This window comes from Mastomys coucha, unplaced genomic scaffold (assembly GCF_008632895.1).
Source record: "Mastomys coucha isolate ucsf_1 unplaced genomic scaffold, UCSF_Mcou_1 pScaffold4, whole genome shotgun sequence".
NCBI lineage: Eukaryota > Metazoa > Chordata > Mammalia > Rodentia > Muridae > Mastomys > Mastomys coucha.
In genome coordinates, this window is record NW_022196910.1 from 10,584,196 (window position 1) to 10,602,543 (window position 18,348).

An 18,348-nucleotide genomic window follows, 5' to 3' on the forward strand; every position below is an offset into this window, starting at 1 on the left:
GTTTCTGTTTTGGTCATAAGACAATTAAATATTTCATAGAGGTGATCTTAAGTATTGAAGTCTCGTGGTGCAGGAAAGGTTACATAAGAAAACTGACTGTGGAGTACAGAAGGGTGCTGTAAATGGAGACCACGTCTAGAGGGCATCAGTGAGCAGGGGCCTGAATGACCTGAAGATACTGAGAGGAGGGCTTTCCATGGGAGACAGGAATCTAGAGCTCACTCTACACCTTGGGTGTGGACAGGATGCCAGTGGGACAGTGGCCTTGAAGCTCAGAGGTAGAAGACCAGCAATGGTGGGAAGCAGTGGAAACTGACTCCCATGGGATCTTATGAGCCACGCCAGGCTTGGCATTCTGTACTTAGCACTTTAATGTTATTATTGTCAGTGTTTATCCTTTCCACAAACATCTTTGCTGTGAGAGAACTTTGGAACTGGAGGAAGATCCATTCATGTACAGAATGCTACTTCCCATAGGAGAAATTTCACACCCAGTCTTGTTCCTGGGAGTTAAAACATCAGTTTTTGTTTGGGCTTTGGATGGAAGTCTGATGATAATTTACAAGAGTACTCAGAAACACCTTAATCATCTCTTGACAATCACCATCACCCCACTTCAGGCCCCTAAGTAGCAAAGAGATGAACAAACCAAGGGAAATCTGAGTGGTCAGTGCTCTCATGCAAGTTCCAAACCCAAGCAGTGTAGCTTTCTCCCTTGCCTGTAATCCAAGTTACCTTAACAGATGTTCTATAAATGTATTTACTTTATGTGCACCTTGTGTGTGCCTGGTAACTGTGGAGGTCAGGAAAGGGCATCAGATCCCCAGGAACTGGAGTTCTAGGTGGGCTGTAAGCCACCATGGGAGTGCTGGAAACAAAGTCCAGAACCTCTTTAAGATTAGCAAGTGTTCTCAGCCACTGAGCCATGTCTCCAGCTTCTCTACTCCAAACTGTAATGTGCATATCTCTGGTTAACTCATACTCATAGGACACATCGAGCTCATGGATCAAAGGAGACACCAGGAGAGCTGGGCCATCAGAAACTCAAGATAATAAAAATGTACTGCAGCTGAAACATGGCTAATAAGACAGGGCTATGGAAAGAAGAATGGATCCCATAAATAGCAACTTCAAAACACTGAGAAGCAGGAGAGGGACCATGACCTTAATGATAACTCAGAGCCACACATCCTACGGTGTAATTTAGAAGACAGAACACATGCAGCACTGGCTCCATCCCCTGACAAACATGGTCATGGGTGTTCTGAGTAGCTGCTGCCGATAAGCAGAACAAGAAAGCTTGTCTAACATAGTGTCACAGTGAATAGGCATTGGGAAAGGCCCTACTGCCTGAGATCTACACACAAACAGAGCACAAACATGTGCACACACACACACATTGTAAACTTAGTGTCCGTTTTGCCTTTATACCTGTCTAGCTATGTCTCTCTATCTCTCCTGCAAACTGCATGAATACCAAAGGCCCAGCATGAGGACACACTCTAAGTAAGGACTCAAGGATGCAAGTTGCATCAGATATGTCTTCACTAACTGACGGGAATTTTCAGAATCTTATCAGCCACCCTTGGATTCCAGACCGATCTGTCTGCCAACATCTTGCCTTTCTCAGGCACTCTGGACAACATGTCTTTGTGTCGAAATCCTCCTTCAGTCAGGCTTCGTGGCTGATAGCTGCTACCTTCCAGTTCCCACACATTCTTGGTCTCTTTCATACATTCCAGTCAGTCATCCAGTTCCAAGCCTCAATTTCATTCTCTTTCCCATTGATCTGTTGGCCTAATAACACCCTTCAACGTATTATCATAATCACAGCTGCAATCACCCCCTTTCACACTGTCATCACTATGATTATCATCGCAAATGCAATTATCAGTAAGGAGACATGAATGCCCCCTATGCTTTCAGTCATATCATCTACTTGGCTTGACATCCTTGTCAAGTGCCAGTGTTCCTGAGAGTATAGCCAGAGGCCTTACAGGAAATTGAGTTCACTCGATTTCTATTCCTCTGTGTGTGCACATGTATGCACATGTGTGCTTGTGTGCATATACCGCTCCCGGTGCTTTCTTGGAACAAAAAGGACTCCTTCTGATCTAGGAGGATATAGTAGAGACTTTCTTGGCAGATCTGATTCCAGCCATATGTATGATCTATACCAGAGCCTGGATATTATAAGGAGCTGTATAAATGTCCTTAAAATCAAACCACTACTCTCTCACCATCTTTTCCTCCTCAACTCCCCTAAATGTGTCATCTTCCTAATTCCTGGAAGCTGTAGAAATCTTACCCAAAGGGACATTGCAGATGTGATTGCATGATTACGGTTAAGAGCTTGAAGCTATGGAGTGTCCCGGAGAGTCCAATTTAACCCAGTCAAACCACAGGATCACATAAGCCCTTGAAAACAGAACTTCCTCTGGCAAGAGATAGAATAGGTATTAGAATTGGAAATCAGAAAAAGTCTGAGATAGGGAAAAACTTACATTCTGTTCTCCATCCCAAGATGGAGAGTGCAGGGTTAAGGATGTCACTCAGTTGATGGAGGGCTTGGCTGTCGTGCACAGATTCCTGGGTTCAACCTTCAACACTCTGAACTGTGTGAGATGTGTATGCCTGTAATTCCACATTTGGGGGTAGAGCCTAAAGGACCAGAAGGTCAAGGTAAGTCCTGGCTGTCTCTCAAATTTAAGGGCAATGGAGGCTGTATGATGCCTTATCTCAAAAGGAAAAGAGAGCAAAGAGGAGGAAGATGGTTGAGCACAAGGAGAACACCATCCTAAGTAGCACATAGATCAACAAAGTCAACATCTCAGTCCCTCAGTTACCAAGAGCTGAATTCTCTCAACATTCTTTCCTGAGTCTCCCAATCAGAGCCCAGCTGGCCAGCATCATGACTTTGGCCTTGTGCAACACAGAACAGAGAGACCAGCCAAGATAGCCTAGACTTCTGGCCTACAGAGCAGTGAGATGAGTTTGTGTTGTCTAAAGTCCCTAAACCCACAGTAATCTGTTCCAGCTGCAGCAGATGAATACAGTGTAGGATGGCCCACACACCTCTTCTCCAAGAGTCCCAAAGCCTTAGGAACTGAACCCCACTCCTATGTTCTAACTCTGTCTTCGACTGCATTTACCCATGGGCCCAGTGTCTCTACAGCAGATGACATTTCATCATTCCATTGCCCGATTGCCCCATGTCCTCAGGCTTTTCTTCATTGACAGTTATCTTGATCTTTCCCCTCCCCTACTATCTGTCCAGAAATACGTTTTGATCACTGTGATTCATAACCTCTGGCAATGCGGTTCCTAAAGGCAAGTTACTTAGCAAATGTGGGACCCATTAGCTGTAGGCAGGGTTCTGTACAGGAGCAGAACCAATAGAGTGTACATCTATTGTAAGAGGACATTTCTTAGATTGGCTTACACAGTATGCCTAGGAGCCCAACAATGGGTTTCTGCATATTGGAGGGGCTGAGAACCTGACAGCTACCAAGCCTGCCTTAGCAACCCCAGTACAGCACCAGAGGCCTGGAAGAGGAGGCAAAAGTGGGACACTGCTTTATCCTCAGACCTCTTAGTAATGGACTGACCATTGAAATGGACCATGCCATTGTTTAATCTTCTCTGGAAATGCTCCCAGACACACGTGCAGAGTGTATCTCCCAGGTGATTTCCAAGTCCTTTTGAATGGATCATCAAGACCAAACACAGCCCCACTCACATTCAAATTATGAGAGTAAAAGTTTATTAAAGAAATGGTTTTTAATACCTACTATATGCCAAATCTGACCATAAAGCAGTGAGCAATTCCCCATGAAACATGTTCTTGCTTGGTGTACCTTTCTCATGAAGGTTGCTATCAAAACAGATTTGGTGCAGGGGGTGGGGGGTAAATGAGGAGGGGGTTGGGTAACTGAAGGACCTTGGTTGAGAAAGAGACCATATAAAAATGAAAGAGTCCATGGAGATAATTGACTCCTCCCATTATGATTATCCAAATTAAAGATAAAGAAAATTAAAGCCAAGAGAGAATGAGACCATAGCCTACGGTCAATGTCAAGTTTTAGTCTTCAGCTCTAATCCAAAGCTCAAGGCTGATCTCTCTCCACCTTTTCTCCCTTTCTTCATGCAAATGTCAAGAAGGAACGCTCAGGTGTCATTGGCATCAATGTTGGAAAGCTCTGCCTGCGGCTTTTTAAAAGAATAACAAAATATGCGCAAACCTGTTTATGCTTTATGCAATCCACCTTCAGATCAAAGAATTAGCACCTACCTTTCTTAATGATGTCTCCAGGTCATATCTTAGGAATGTGTCATACAGTTGTTTTTCCTCCTAAGATAAGAGTTCCAACAGTTCTGAACATTTTCCAAAGTAACATACTTAATAGGAGGGGCTGGAGAATTGGCTCAGCAAGTATGAATGCTTGCATTCAGAGGCCAGCGTACACATTCACAACATTTTGTAACTCCCATTTCAGGGGATTTTTTAAATTTCTTCAGGCACCTGCACAGAAGTGAACAAACACACCGAGAGAGAGAGAGAGAGAGAGAGAGAGAGAGAGAGAGAGAGAGAGAGAGAGAGAGAGATAAATGTCAATAATAAAATAAACTTTAAGAAAATAAAGGAGGGCCTGGAAAGATGGCTCAAAAGTTAAAAGCACTGGCTGCTCTTCCATACCCACAGGGCAGCTCACAGCTGTCTGCAACTCCAGTTCCAGGGACTCCAGCACCCTTATACAGACATGCATGCAAGCAAAACACCAGTCCACATTTTAAAAAATAAAAAGAAATCATCAAAAAGAAGGAAGGAAGAAAGAGAAGGAAAATAAAACAGAGAGAAAAAGAGAGAAGGGGAGGAAACAAACTCTTTTATGTGCCCTTGGTAGCAAGAAGCAGATAAAAAGTATCTTAGTTCATCACAAGAACATGGGCTTATACTTCCAGGAAGGCAGAAAGAATGCTAAGATGATGATTTTTTTGGAGCTGTGCTGGAACTCGAAACTTCATGAATAAAGCCAAGAGATTTCTTCCAGGGTGTGTGAGCATGGCAGTAGTGGAAGATATGCACAATGGTCCTCAGTAGAGAGGATGACTCAGTAATGGGAAGACTCATTCCCTCACTAAGTCACCTCCCCTAACCTTTAGAGACAACATTCAGTTGCTAAGGATCATTGAACATAGCTGATGCTGATGAGCAGTTCTTAATGTCCAGTGAATCTTTGAGAGGGATCACGGCAATAATGGGCAGATACAAAGAAGAACATAGTAGAACATGCAGTGGCCGGTGAGCTGTCTACTGGGAGGCATCTCAGTAGTCTGCTCAGGACACAACCTTTGATGTCTATGTCTATCAAGTGGGTATAGAACACTGCATCTTGTCTGTGGATTGAAAGGACGCAATGCTCACCCTAAATTATCTTTGTATTTTCTTTTCTTTGGGTGGGTTTCATGTTATACACTGGTCACTGCCCAGACTCCCTACAAAGTGACAGAGACAACTTGAAAGACTCTAGCTAGACATAGAAAACAGACTAGGATAGAGAATTGAGAAGTAGCTGGGCTTACTGGCACAGGCTTATGACTCCAGATACTTCAGAGGATAAGGTCACAGGATCACAAGTACAAGGCCAGTCTTTGGACTACATAGTGAATTCAAGACCAGTCTGGACAACTTGGTGAGACATTATATCAAATTTTAAAAACTAAAAGAGATCTAGATGCAGTCCAGTGGTAGAACACCTACCTAGCATATTCAAGATCCTGAATTCCATGCCTCATATTGCCACAGAAATCAAAAAGAGAGTGCCACAAAAGAAATAATTTGGTGTTTGCCAAAGGTACTAATGTGATCCTATTGAAAAGAGAAAAAACAAAACAAAACAAAACAACAAAGTACAGTCATTGCAGCAAAAAGAGGAAAAATGTTGCTTAACCAGATGGAAACTGAGCATTAAAACTTGAGCATTCAAAGTTATCTCTATGTGAATTAAAGAGTCAAATGTGATGCATAATTCTATATCTTAGTCAGGGTTTCTATTCCTGCACAAAACATGTCCAAGAAGCAAGTTTGAGAGGAAAGGGTTTATTCAGCTTACACTTCCACATTGCTGTTCATCGCCAAAGGACAGGGCAGGAACCTGGAGGCAGGAGCTAATGCAGAAGCCATGGAGGAGTGCTGCTTACTGGATTGCTTCTCCTGGCTTGCTTAGCTTGCTTTCTTATAGAACCCATGACTACCAGCCCAGGGGTGGCACCACTCACAATGGACCCTCCCACCCTTGATTACTTATGGCTGGATCTCATGGAGGCATTTCCTCAAGGGAGGTTCCTTTCTCTATGATTATTCCAGCTTGTGTCAAGTTGACACACAAAAACAGTCAATAATTGCCAGAAACTGGAAACAACCCAAATGTCCCTCATCAGAGGAATGGATACAGAAAATGTGGTACATTTACACAATGGAGTACTACTCAGCTATTAAAATCAATAAATTTATGAAATTCTTAGGGAAATGGATGGATCTGGAAAATATCATCCTGAGTGAGGTAACCCAATCACAAAAGAACACACATGGTATGCACTCACTGAAGTACAATCCACAAACTACAAGAAACTCAAGAAGAAGGAAGACCAAAGTGTGGATACTTCGTTCCTTCTTAGAAGGGGGAACAAAATACCCATGGTAGGAGTTGCAGAGACAAACTATGGAGCAGAGACTGAAGGAAGGACAATCCAGGGATGCTCTACTTAGGAATCCTTCCCATATTCAATCACCAAACCCAGACACTATTGTGGATGACAGCAAGTGCTGGCTGACAGGAGCCTGATAGAACTGTCTCCTGACAGGCTCTGACAATGCCTGAGTAATACAGAAGTAGAGGCTCACAGCCAACCATTGGACTGAGCAGAGGGTCTCCAATGAAGGAGCTAGAGAAAGGACCCAAGGAGCTGAAGGGTTTGCAGCCCCTTAGGACAAACAACAATATGAACTAACTAGTACCATCAGAGATCCCAGGGACTAAACCACCAGCCAAAGAGTACACATGGTGGGATTCATGGCTCCAACTGCATATATAGCAGAGGATGACCTAGTCGGTCATCAATGGGAGGAGAGGCCCTTGGTCCTGTGAAGGTTCTATGCCCCTGTGTAGGGGAATGCTAGGGTGGGTTGGTGAACAGGAGGAGAGAAGGAACAGCTCCCCACCCCCCAGAGCAACCAGGAAAGGAGATATCATTTGAAATGTAAATAAATAAAATATCTAATTAAAAAAACAGTCAGTATAGTCTAGTAAGAAATATTGCAGAATGCCTATATAATCTCAGGTTAGGCTAAGGTTTGAGCTAACAATAATGAAAAAACTAACTATAAGAAGATCATTAAAGCTTAGCTGACTGTCCTTTGAGAAGCTGCACTTAGCAGCTGACTAAAACACAATGCAGAGACCCACAGCCAAGCATTGGATGGGGCTTGGGGATTCTTATGGAAGAATTTGGTGAAGAATCGACAGCTCTTAAAGGAATAAGAACTCCACAGGAAGACCAACAGTCAACTGACCTTCATACTCGGGGGCTCTCAGAGACTAAACAACCAACCAAAGAGCATACACAGGTTGGACTTAGGCCCCATGCACATATGTAGGAGATGTGCAGCTTGGTCATTATGTAGATCCCCCAACACTAGAGCAGGGGCTATCCCAAGAGTCTATCTATGAAATATGCTCCCCTAATTGGACTGCCTTGTCTGGCCTCAATAAGGGAGGATACTTCCAGCCCTGCAGAGATGTGATGTGCCCGGGTGTGGGGGGATACCCAGGGGAGCCTCCAACCTCTCAGAGGTAAAGAGGAGGGGGACAGGAGGAGGGATTATGTGAGGGAGGACCAGGAGTGGAACGCAGCAGTCAGGGTGTAAAGTGAATAAATAAATATTTTTTAAAAAGATCATTAAATTATGTATGTATATGTGTGTGTGTGTGTGTGTGTCTGTATATGTTTACACTCTATGTATAGCCCCAGTTTACACAATGAGAGCAGGCAAAATACATAATCCGTTTGTAGAAATCCTATAGCAGGCATTTCAGGACTGGGGTTCTTGCAGAAAGGAAGCAATTATCCTTATAATTGTCTGAAATAACAGACTGGAGGGAGTTTCCTGGAGGCAGAGAAATATGGAACACACTGAGCTCAGCCATCGCTGAGGTGAGGCCTCCAAGGCTGAATGAAGCTCAGGAGAACCACTGTGGCTAGAATTCACAGGTAGCATATAGGAAAAGATGGAGCTACAGAGAAAAAGAAAAGGGGGGTGGTCCAGAAGTCCATGGCCATTGGTTCTTAATGGAAAAAGGCAAGGATGGGGGATAAAGGGGATGGGCCAACACATCAAAAACCAGTAGGCTCAACAGCAGTGGGACAGACAATGGAGGTCAGGGTACCCTCTCTGTTAGCTGTGCCTCAGTCAGACCCCACTCAGCAGGCTATGTCATGGGTGGATCCTACTGTGCAGGCTGTGTCCCAGTCAGACCCAGTTGGGGTGGCAAGCAGATCCAGCTAGGATGGGTGTTAGTGAAGGGTTCCAAGCTGGTTAGTTTTGGGGCCCCTGAAGGCTTCCATATGGAGGCAGGGCACTCTTGGAGTCCCACAAGGCTCCTCCAGACTGAGGAGCAAGGGCAGAGTTAGACAATGGAGCTCAGGAGACCTCATGCATGCCATCCACCAGTTCTACCATTCTTGATGTGTTCTGTTCACTCTCACTAAGACAGTGAAATTAGAAAAATCATAATTGCAGCTCTTCACCGAAGCTTGTATCTTACCTAATAGTCTCAGAAATTTGCATCATCACAAAACCTTAAGGATAGATATTACTTATATTCTTATCTCTGTTTTACAGGTATTAAAACTAATATTCAGAAGGACTAACAGAAGTCATTGGTTAGTCCACTGAGTAGCTTACATATACATGTGGCTTCTTAGGTACACATGAATTTGTATCTCAAGGCCTCAAGTGTATGTAGCATTTTTTAAAATTACATAAAAGACAATTGAAGGCAGATTTGCAGTTAAAATGTTAATTCATGTAGAAAATTTAAGTTATTCTTTAAATTTTTGTAAAACAGGTAACTGCTATATTACAAAGAGAAAGGGATAGAGACAGCGAAAGAGACACACAGAAAGAGGCAGGCGGGGGGAGAAAGACTGTACATGTTTAGATGCAGGGGTCCTCGTGTCTAGTGGAGATAGAAGAGCAGCCTATTGACTGACTACACTGACATTTGGAGATCTCCTGTAGCTTTGCATGCGATGCTGAAGTTGCATTCATTTCTCAGTTATTTTACTTGTGTCCTAGGGTTGCCTTGGAAAATTTACACACATTGGGACAGTTAATGCAACAAATCTCTTCTAGATCTAGATGTTAAATAGCCTGCATCAGATTTCAGCACATCCTCTTGAACCCTAGGTTCTAGGAGAGAGTCTTCATTGACTCCCTCTGCCTTCTGTTGTATCTTGGCCATTTGTGCTCATAACTACCTCATTCTAGTGTCTATCTCCATCTTCACGTGACTTCTACCCTCTCTGTGTCTGTTCTTCTCAGGGCTTGCCATTAGAGTTAGGGTTCAGTTGAATCCAAGATAATCTCCACTTCAGATGTCACCTTAGTTACATCTGTGAAAAATCTGCTTCCTAAAAGGGCTCCCTAAGGTACCATGGATTGGGACGTGGGTATGTGTTCCTTGGGGATAACATCTGATCCACTGCAGTCTATGGGAGCAATGAGATTCTTCCAAGGTGACCACGGTTTAAGATCCTACAACAGGGATCAGTGAGCCATCTTGATGGAGAGGGGGCTTGGGTACCTCTGTGTTCATTTCCATTGCTGTTGATGCTTTAGATGTTTTGAAAAGTTAAATACTGAGCAATTCTATTTCCTTTGCTGCCTAAACTCCCTGTGCTACAACAGAATCTTGTTGCCCTGTGACATAGGCATTCACCTTCTTGAATTTTGAATTGTTTATAACTTGTGGTTTGTAAATAACTCTAGAAATTCAAATCTGAAAAAGGCCAAACTCTGACTTTTCTATCAAACCCTGAATATATCTTCTATCCAGGACTTTATTTTTCCCTTTGGGCAGCAAGACAACCCCTGGGTCTACACCCCTCTTGGTTCATTTCTTTCCTTCACGTATCTAGTGACCAGCTCTCCTGTTTTGCAACTGCCTTTGAACTTCTTTCCCTGCCACACACATGTACTAGCTTTTTAAAATTCTCTGTGAGGTTGCCAACTAAGTATTTTGAGCAATCTGGAGCTGGATTTGGAAGGCATCAGACATAATAGCTATGTTATTACCACAGTTTACCGATGTGGGCTCATTAGCAACAATCTTTTCTTTTCACCTTGCCACAACATAATGAGGTTATTAATTATAGCAAGAGACATAAGTGTTCTTGCTTTCCCTTATTACCATCTGGAAAGAGGGTTGGGCCTTTGTCACAGTTCCTGACAAATTGCTCCAGGGTGATACATTTAGATCTTTGCAAATGACATTTTCCTTCACTAAAAACTTGTTCTCTTTTAAAAGGTTTTTAGGACCCAATATTAATAACTTTTCTGTTGCTGTGCTAAAACACCACAACCAAAAGTGGCTTACAGAATAAACACTTAATTTTGACTTATTGTTCCAGAAGAATAAGAGTTCATTATGCAAGGAAGTCCCTGCAAGGAAGACATGGCAGTAGGCAGGCCTGCTGGCCAGAGCAAGAAGCTAAAAGCTCACATGCTCAATTGAAAGCATGAATTAACGAGAGAAAACTGGAGATGATGTGAGGCTTAAACTCCTCACAACAGTGGCAGACTGTGGTTATCAAGGCCACACCTCCTAAACCTCCCCAAACAGTGCTACCCACTGGGGACCAAGTGTTTAAATATTGAGCCTATGAGTAACAATCTCATTCAAAACAACTACAGTTCCCACAATATTCAAACATTAATGTGGCCTCATGCAGCCCCAGGGAGAGGCAATAGAGGGTAAATGGTCAGATGTACCGTCTTTCAGAGCACACTTCCTGGGGCTGAATCCTGAACTTTGCTGCCCATTGGGTGACATCCTGCATATATCTAATCTCTCTGTCTCTATTTCCTTATCTGGACAAGTAGATTTATGTTTGTGAAATGCTTAGATCAAAACCTTACACCTAATGAACACTGTATATATGTGAACAGTTATTTTGATTCACTATATCCAAATAAAAGCTTTTGGCTGTTCCTGTGAATAAGGCACTTTGGAGTTATTCCCTTTAAATAATTCCATTTAAATTAAATGGTGGCAAAAATCCAAATGTTGACAAAGAGAACAATGCAAGTGGAGATACCTTCTGTTCATCAGGGGTATCAAATAGATCCCCACAAACAATAAAGACAATTCAATTACCATTACTCTTGGTCACCCACCTGAACTTGGTGATGAGAACTCACTGCTGGAGACACCACACACTTTGACCACAGAACAGGAGAAATCAAGCTGATAACAACCTAGAAGCTTCCTTCCTACCGAATAGCTTTCATCATGCTGGAAGTACTATGCAGGCTGCTGAGGGAGAGAGAAATGTCACCAAAAGTCATACCCAGCTGTGAACTCTGTGAGCTTTAATGCCAACTGGCTTGGTAAAGTATGCCCATCAGTGCACTGGTGGTATGAAAGCTATGCGGGTAACCATCTGCTTTCCATTTGGATTTAAGGCCACTACACAGAAAGGAATTTATACCTGATATTGAAATCTTACCAGTAACCCATGGCTGGGAAGCTCATATATCACCATATTTCTGTTATTCTGCTCAATGAAAATTACATCAAACTTCCTTCTAAATAGTTAACCTTATATCCATAGGTTAGTGCAGCTTTCACCCCTCATTAGGTATGATCCTTATTACAGTGGACAGAGGTTAACACAGAGACTCACAGTCAAATTCCTGAGAATAAGTGACTGTGGAATGGCCAAGTCCAAATGGGACATTTATATCACAGCTCCCTGAGGTAAACATGGAAGTGTGGGTGGGAAGATTTTAAGATTGATTCTGCTGCAAACATATTTCTGGACATGGCAGGGCCATGCTACTCATGAACACACAGAAGCTGTGGCTGCCTGCACAATACCTACACAAAGATCAAGCCAATCAACATTACAGAATGAATGGGGGAGGGATTCATGAGGACCACAGTTGGGAAAGAACTGTTGGCAGTTGATGGCTGCTGAAAGAGAGACAGTTTTCTTCTTCTAAGTGTGGCCCCGATTGGTTGTCCATTCTCCAGTGACTGCTCCTATACTCGTGTGTGTATGGACAGTTTTAATTAGACACAATGGGTTATAAATGTTTCTTTAAAGATGAAGAGGCTGAAAGGGGCATGTGTATTGGGAATCTAAGAGAACTTGGAGGAGGTAAATATGATCAAAATATGTTGTATACATGTGCAACATTCTCTTTTAAATTTTATTTTATTATTTTGAATTATTAGCATGTGTATAAATCTATGGCATTGGATCCCCTAGAGCTGGAGTTCCAGGTGATTGTAACCCTCCTGAAAGTGGGCTGTTGGAATCAAACTCAGGTCCTCTTCAAGAGCACTGACAATCTAATGACTAAACCATCTATTCATCCCCATATATGACATTCTCAAAGAATAGATAAACAGTTATAAATTTAGAAAAAAATACATTTGAAATTCAAATTCCAGTACCTCAGAATGTGATGTTACTTGGAGATAGAACCTTTAAAGAGGTCATCAAGCAAAAACAGTCATCAGAGTGAGAATGTAGCTATATGACTGATGTCCTCATAAAAACAGGGACTTGGATATAGGAGAAACAATGAGAAGATGGCGAGCAGAGAGTCAGGCAGAAAAATGATCCTCTTCAAGCCAAGAAATGGGTCTAGAGTAGACTCAACCCTTTCCAGTTTTTGAAAGAAATCAACACTACCAGCACCTTGATTTTGAACTTTTAGTCCAGAACTATAGAGTAAGTTCCTGCCATTGATGCCACCCAGCATTATTACAGCTTTCTAGTAATCTGATATAAGTAGTTATAAGAACATGTCTCTATCTCCAGGAAGCCTACAGTGTGACTAGAGATACATGGTATTCCACATATCTCTGATTGAAAGTAATGGGATTTCACAATCCCTTAAACCAATTGTAAAATACAAAGGTACACACCTAAATCCAACGACAGGAACATCAAGAATGTCCTCCGTCTCTTGCTTCTGTCCCTCTCTCCCTCTCTTGGTGACTGGGATGTCTCATTTTCTCCTCTTTCTCTGTTCCTTCTCCTGATCTTCAGCTTCCTCCATTCTGGTTTTCCATACTTCCCCAATACAGCTAGTAATAAATATGATTCAAGTAGAATCCAAGCTTGTGCATGAAAGATATAAACCACCTATGGGCTGGAGATGTAGCTCAGGTATTAGAGTGCTTGCTTAGCACAAACCTTGGATTCTAGTCCTAGCACTAGATAAAACTATTGTAGTGTATAATCTGTAATTTTGAGGTTTAAAAGACAGAGATAGGAGGATCAACAGTTCAGAGTCATCTTCTGCTATATAGCGAGTTTATGGTAAGCCTACATTCACTTATATACAACCCTATATGAAGAAACAAAACAGAAAACAAAACGATACAACTGCCTACAAACAAACTGCATGTCTTGCTTTAACTTATCAGGTAAGTGTATCATTCCATCACCTTGGATCAGATGCCTACCCATCAACGGCGACTAAAGCAACACAGGCATGGTTCTTCACTGCAGCTCTAAGTGTGGAAAGAGGGAGGGGCCATTACTAAGAAAGGGATATTGGGCAGGTAATTTGAGGAATGTCCTGTTACCAAAGCCATGTAAAGAGAGGCATGAGGCTGATGAACCACACAGCCCAAGGCTGACAACAGGGAAATCAGCCTGTTAACATTTGGTATCTTCTAGTAACAGAGTGGCTTCTTCTGCTTCCAAGGAGGCAGGAGAGCTGTGGTCATGACAGAGACTCATAGGTTCCAATATGATGTACTCATCATGTGATCCTGAGCATGTCACCTGCCTCCCCGCGCCTCCAGCTTCCTTTTAAAGAGGGAGATAAACACTCCATTTCTAAGTTTGAGATGAATCCTGATTATGCACTGCATAATACACAGAAGCATACAGTAAACACACATGTCCTACACTGGTAGTGTTCGATGCCTCCTGATTTGTTTTGCTTTCTTCTCCAGGCTGAGTTCTCCGAGCTGAACCTGGCTGCTTATGTTACTGGAGGCTGCATGGTGGACATGCAAGTTGTGAGAAATGGCACCAAAATTGTGCGGTAAGCAGACCTAAGATACAAAAGCCATCTGAAAAGTGTATATGCGAAACCTGACAAAGACACCTACCTCCACACCTGCCTGCCTGATGCCTGTGGCCACTTTCAGGTGCCATGCATACATCCCTGTGCCAAATGATTTCCACAGTCCTAGGTGCCCCTGTAATAGAAATGATTAATGACATATATACACAGGAAGCAACTGTAATATCCAAGAACTAAGACTTAGGGTGAAAGGCATGGTTCTGGTTGTGGAGCTGTGTCCCTATTTTGTCTGTATTTGGTTCCTGTTGCTCTCTGTTTCTTAGAGGCAAGGTGGAGGGAGATAGCAACACCGCAGCCAAGGGCTGCCAAGTTTCCATAAAGTCATGCCTGTGAGAGTGGCCTATCCACGGTGTAAAAGGCTAGGCTAGCAGAAAGAACAGATTCCCTCCCAGCAACACAGCAGACTAAGCATTCAGACAATCCTCTCTAACCACAGCAGAAGTAAAAGCCCTGGTTATCAGATTTTCCAGAAATCTGTGTAGGATGTGTGCTGAGCTGGAGAGGAAATGAGGGAATTCTTTAGAAGTCAGAAATGACATGTATGCACAGGAGAGATAAGACTCACATAAATGCTGTCCTATGTGATTAGACTCTGGGGAAAAAGACACACAGGCTAGTGTGTGAAGGTCTGTGTGTGTGTGTGTGTGTGTGTGTGTGTGTGTGTGTGTGTGTGTATGTCAAATGGTAGGATGTGGGTATTGAGCTGGGGAGAGGGTATGAGAGTTCTGCAGGATAAAAACAGCCTCTACAGGTAAAGATAGGAAAGCAATGGCGTATAGTTGGGGGATACTTAGTGATCAACTGAAGCAATCATCTAGTGTGTGCTTTCTTAGTGCAGGGAAGACATTGTGTAGCTTTCTATTTCTGATAATAGGCCAGATCATATGAGCCACCACTAAAAACTAGTTTCCAACAATTGCGATGCATATAAGCCTTCAGAGAATTGGCATAACAGTAATACCAGGGAGCGAATAATGGGATGATGGAAGCCAAGAAAAAGAAACAAGAATTGTTATTATTTGAATGGGAAATGTCCCCCTAAGGTTCATTTGGTTGAATGTTTTGTCCCTAGCTGGCAGTACTTTTTTGAGAGTTAGCCGAATCTTTGGGATGTGAGGCCAAGCTGGAAATAGGTCATCAAGGAGGGCCTTGAAAATTATTAACTGTCTTCAGTTCTATCCGGTTCTCTCTGTTCCCTGACTAGGAGCATTGTTGCCGTGGATCAGATGTGTGTACTCCCATCGTCATGGACACACTGGGGCCATACCATCCCCATAATGATGGGCTGAGATCTCTGATCTAAAATCTGTTTTTCCTCTCTTAAGTAGCTTCTCTCAGACTTGTCTGTCACAGTGATGGGGAAAGCAACTAACACAAATACAAAAACCACCACGTCCTTAGACTGACTATGTGCTACTTGTCCCAGATGTCATTAGACCGACTAAGTGTTACATGGCCCAGATTAGAAAATGGATTTAATAGGCTAGGGAAGGAAAGGGAAAACAAGTCAACCTTCAGGCACACTTGTATTAGAGAGGTTTATTATTATTATTATTATTATTATTATTATTATTATTATTATTATATGTTTTCTTTATTTACAAATTCTCCTTTCCCAGGTTCCCCTTCCCCCAAAAAACCCCCCAAAAATAAAATAAAATAAAATAAAAAACCAAAACAAACCCGTTCCCTCCCCCCTCCCCCTGCTCACCATCCCACCCCCTTCTGCTTACTGGCCCTGGCATTCCCCTACACTGGATCATAGAGCTTTCAAAGGGCCAAGGGCCTCTCCTCCCATTGATAACCGACTTGGTCATCGTTTGCTATACATATGCTATTGGAGCCATGAATCCCACCATGTGTAATCTTTGGTTGGAGTTTTAGTCCCTGGGAGTTCTGAGGGTACTAGTTAGTTCATATTGTTGTTCGTCCTAAGGGGCTGCAAATCTTTCAGCTTCTTGGGTCCTTTCTCTAGCTCCTTCAGTGGGGACACTGTACTCAATCCAATGGATGGCTGTGAGCTTCTATTTCTGTATTAGTTGGGCACTATCAGAGATAGCTCAGGAGACAGCTCTATCAGGATCCTGTCAGCCAGCACTTGCTGGCATCCACAATAGTGTCTAGATTTGATGACTGAATATGGGAAGGATTTCCAGGTGGAGCAGTCTCTGAATTGTACTTCCTTTAGACTCTGCTCCATAGTTAGTCTCTACAATTCTTTCCATGGGTATTTTGTTCCCTCCTTTTAAGAAGGAACAAAGTATCCACACTTTGCTCTTCCTTCTTCTTGAGTTTCTTGTGGTTTATGGTTTGTACTTTGTGTATTCCACTCTTCTGGGCTAATATCCACTTATCATAGAATGCATACCATGTGTGTTCTTTTGTGATTGGGTTATCTAACTCAAGATGATATTCCATTCCACTCCAGATCCATCCATTTCCCCAAGAATTTTATAAATTCATTATTTTTAATAGCTGAGTATACTCCATTGTGTAGATGTACCACATATTTTTGTATCCATTCCTCTGTTGAGGAACATCTGGGTTGTTTCCAGCTTCTGGCTATTATAAATAAGGCTGCTATGAACATGGTGGACCATGTGTCCTTATTACATGTTGGAGCATCTTCTGGGTATATGCCCAGGAGTGGTATAGCTGGGTCCAATTTCTGGAGGAACCACCAAACTGATTTCCAGAGTGGTTGTACCAACTTGCAGTCCCACCAGCAATGAAGTAATGTTCCTCTTTTTGCACAACCTTGCCAGCATCTGCTGTCACCTGAGTTTTTTATATTAGCCATTCTGACTGGTGTGAGATGGAATCTCAGGGTTGTTTTGATTTGTATTTCCCTGATGACTAACGATGTTGAACATTTCTTTAGGTGCTTCTCAGACATTCGGTATTTGTCAGTTGAGAATTCTTTGTTTAGCTCTGTACCCCATTTTTTAAGAGGGTTCTTTGGTTCTCTGAAATCTAACTTCTTGAGTTCTTTGTATATATTGGATATTAGCCTTTTATCAGATATAGGATTGATAAAGATCTTTTCCCAATCTGTTAGTTGCTGTTTTGTCCTATTGACAGTGTACTTTGCCTTACAGAAGCTTTGCAATTTCATGAGGTCCCATTTCTCAATTCTTGATCTTAGAGCATATGCTATTGGTGTTCTGTTCAGGAAAATTTCCCCTGTGCCTATATGCTCAAGGTTCTTCCCCACTTTCTTTTCTATTAGTTTCAGTGTATCTGGTTTTATATGGAGGTCCTTGATCCACTTGGACTTGAGCTTTGTACAAGGAGATAGAAATGGAGCCCAGGCGCTCTGACACACCCAGGATCATTGACCTTGGGCTCAAGCTCTGCAGCCAGTCCCACAACACCCAGAGGAATCTCCACTCCCAAGCACTCTGACACACCCAGGATCAGAGGTGAGCAGGAACCAACATCTGTCCCAACACTGGGAGTAATTGGGTCCAGAGGGACCAGGCACACAGGAACTCTGCCAGCCCAGTGACTCTGGTTCCTTCCGGTCTGTCTGGGTTAGTGTTCTGAGCAGACCTTGGGCACAAGTTCTGTAGCCAGTCCCACAACTCACAGAGAAATCCACACTCCCAGGTGATTTAACAAGCCCAGGATCCCAGGATTCCAGAATCACAGGATCACAGAGTCAGCTTGATTCTGAGGAGTTCTGACACAACCAGGATCACAGGAAGGACAGGATCCAGTCAGATTTAGCAAGGGCAGTTAGAACCAGAGTTAACCAGATGGCGGGGGGCAAGCTTAAGAAAATAAACAACACAAACCAAGGTCACTTGCCATCATCAGAACGCAATTCTCCCACCATAGCAAGTCATGGACACACCGTCACACAGGAAACGCAAGCTTCAGATCTAAAATCACTTATCATGATGATGATACAGGGCTTTAAGAAAGACATAAATAGCACCCTCAAAGAAATA

The 18,348-nt window shown here is 42.8% G+C and overlaps 1 protein-coding gene across 6 annotated transcripts in view; it reads left to right on the top strand.

Moving 5' to 3' along the window:
- The window catches only part of Syn3 (synapsin III), a 467,567-nt gene that overhangs the window by 83,364 nt on the left and 365,855 nt on the right, over positions 1-18,348 (top strand). For all 6 annotated transcript variants that reach the window (XR_004112682.1, XM_031348897.1, XM_031348899.1 and 3 more), the window contains one exon: positions 14,262-14,353. Coding sequence is in view for 5 of the 6 variants with exons in the window: in XM_031348897.1 (XP_031204757.1) it covers positions 14,262-14,353 (92 nt within the window). In the remaining variant the exon portion in view is untranslated. The remainder of the gene's footprint in view (positions 1-14,261; positions 14,354-18,348) is intronic.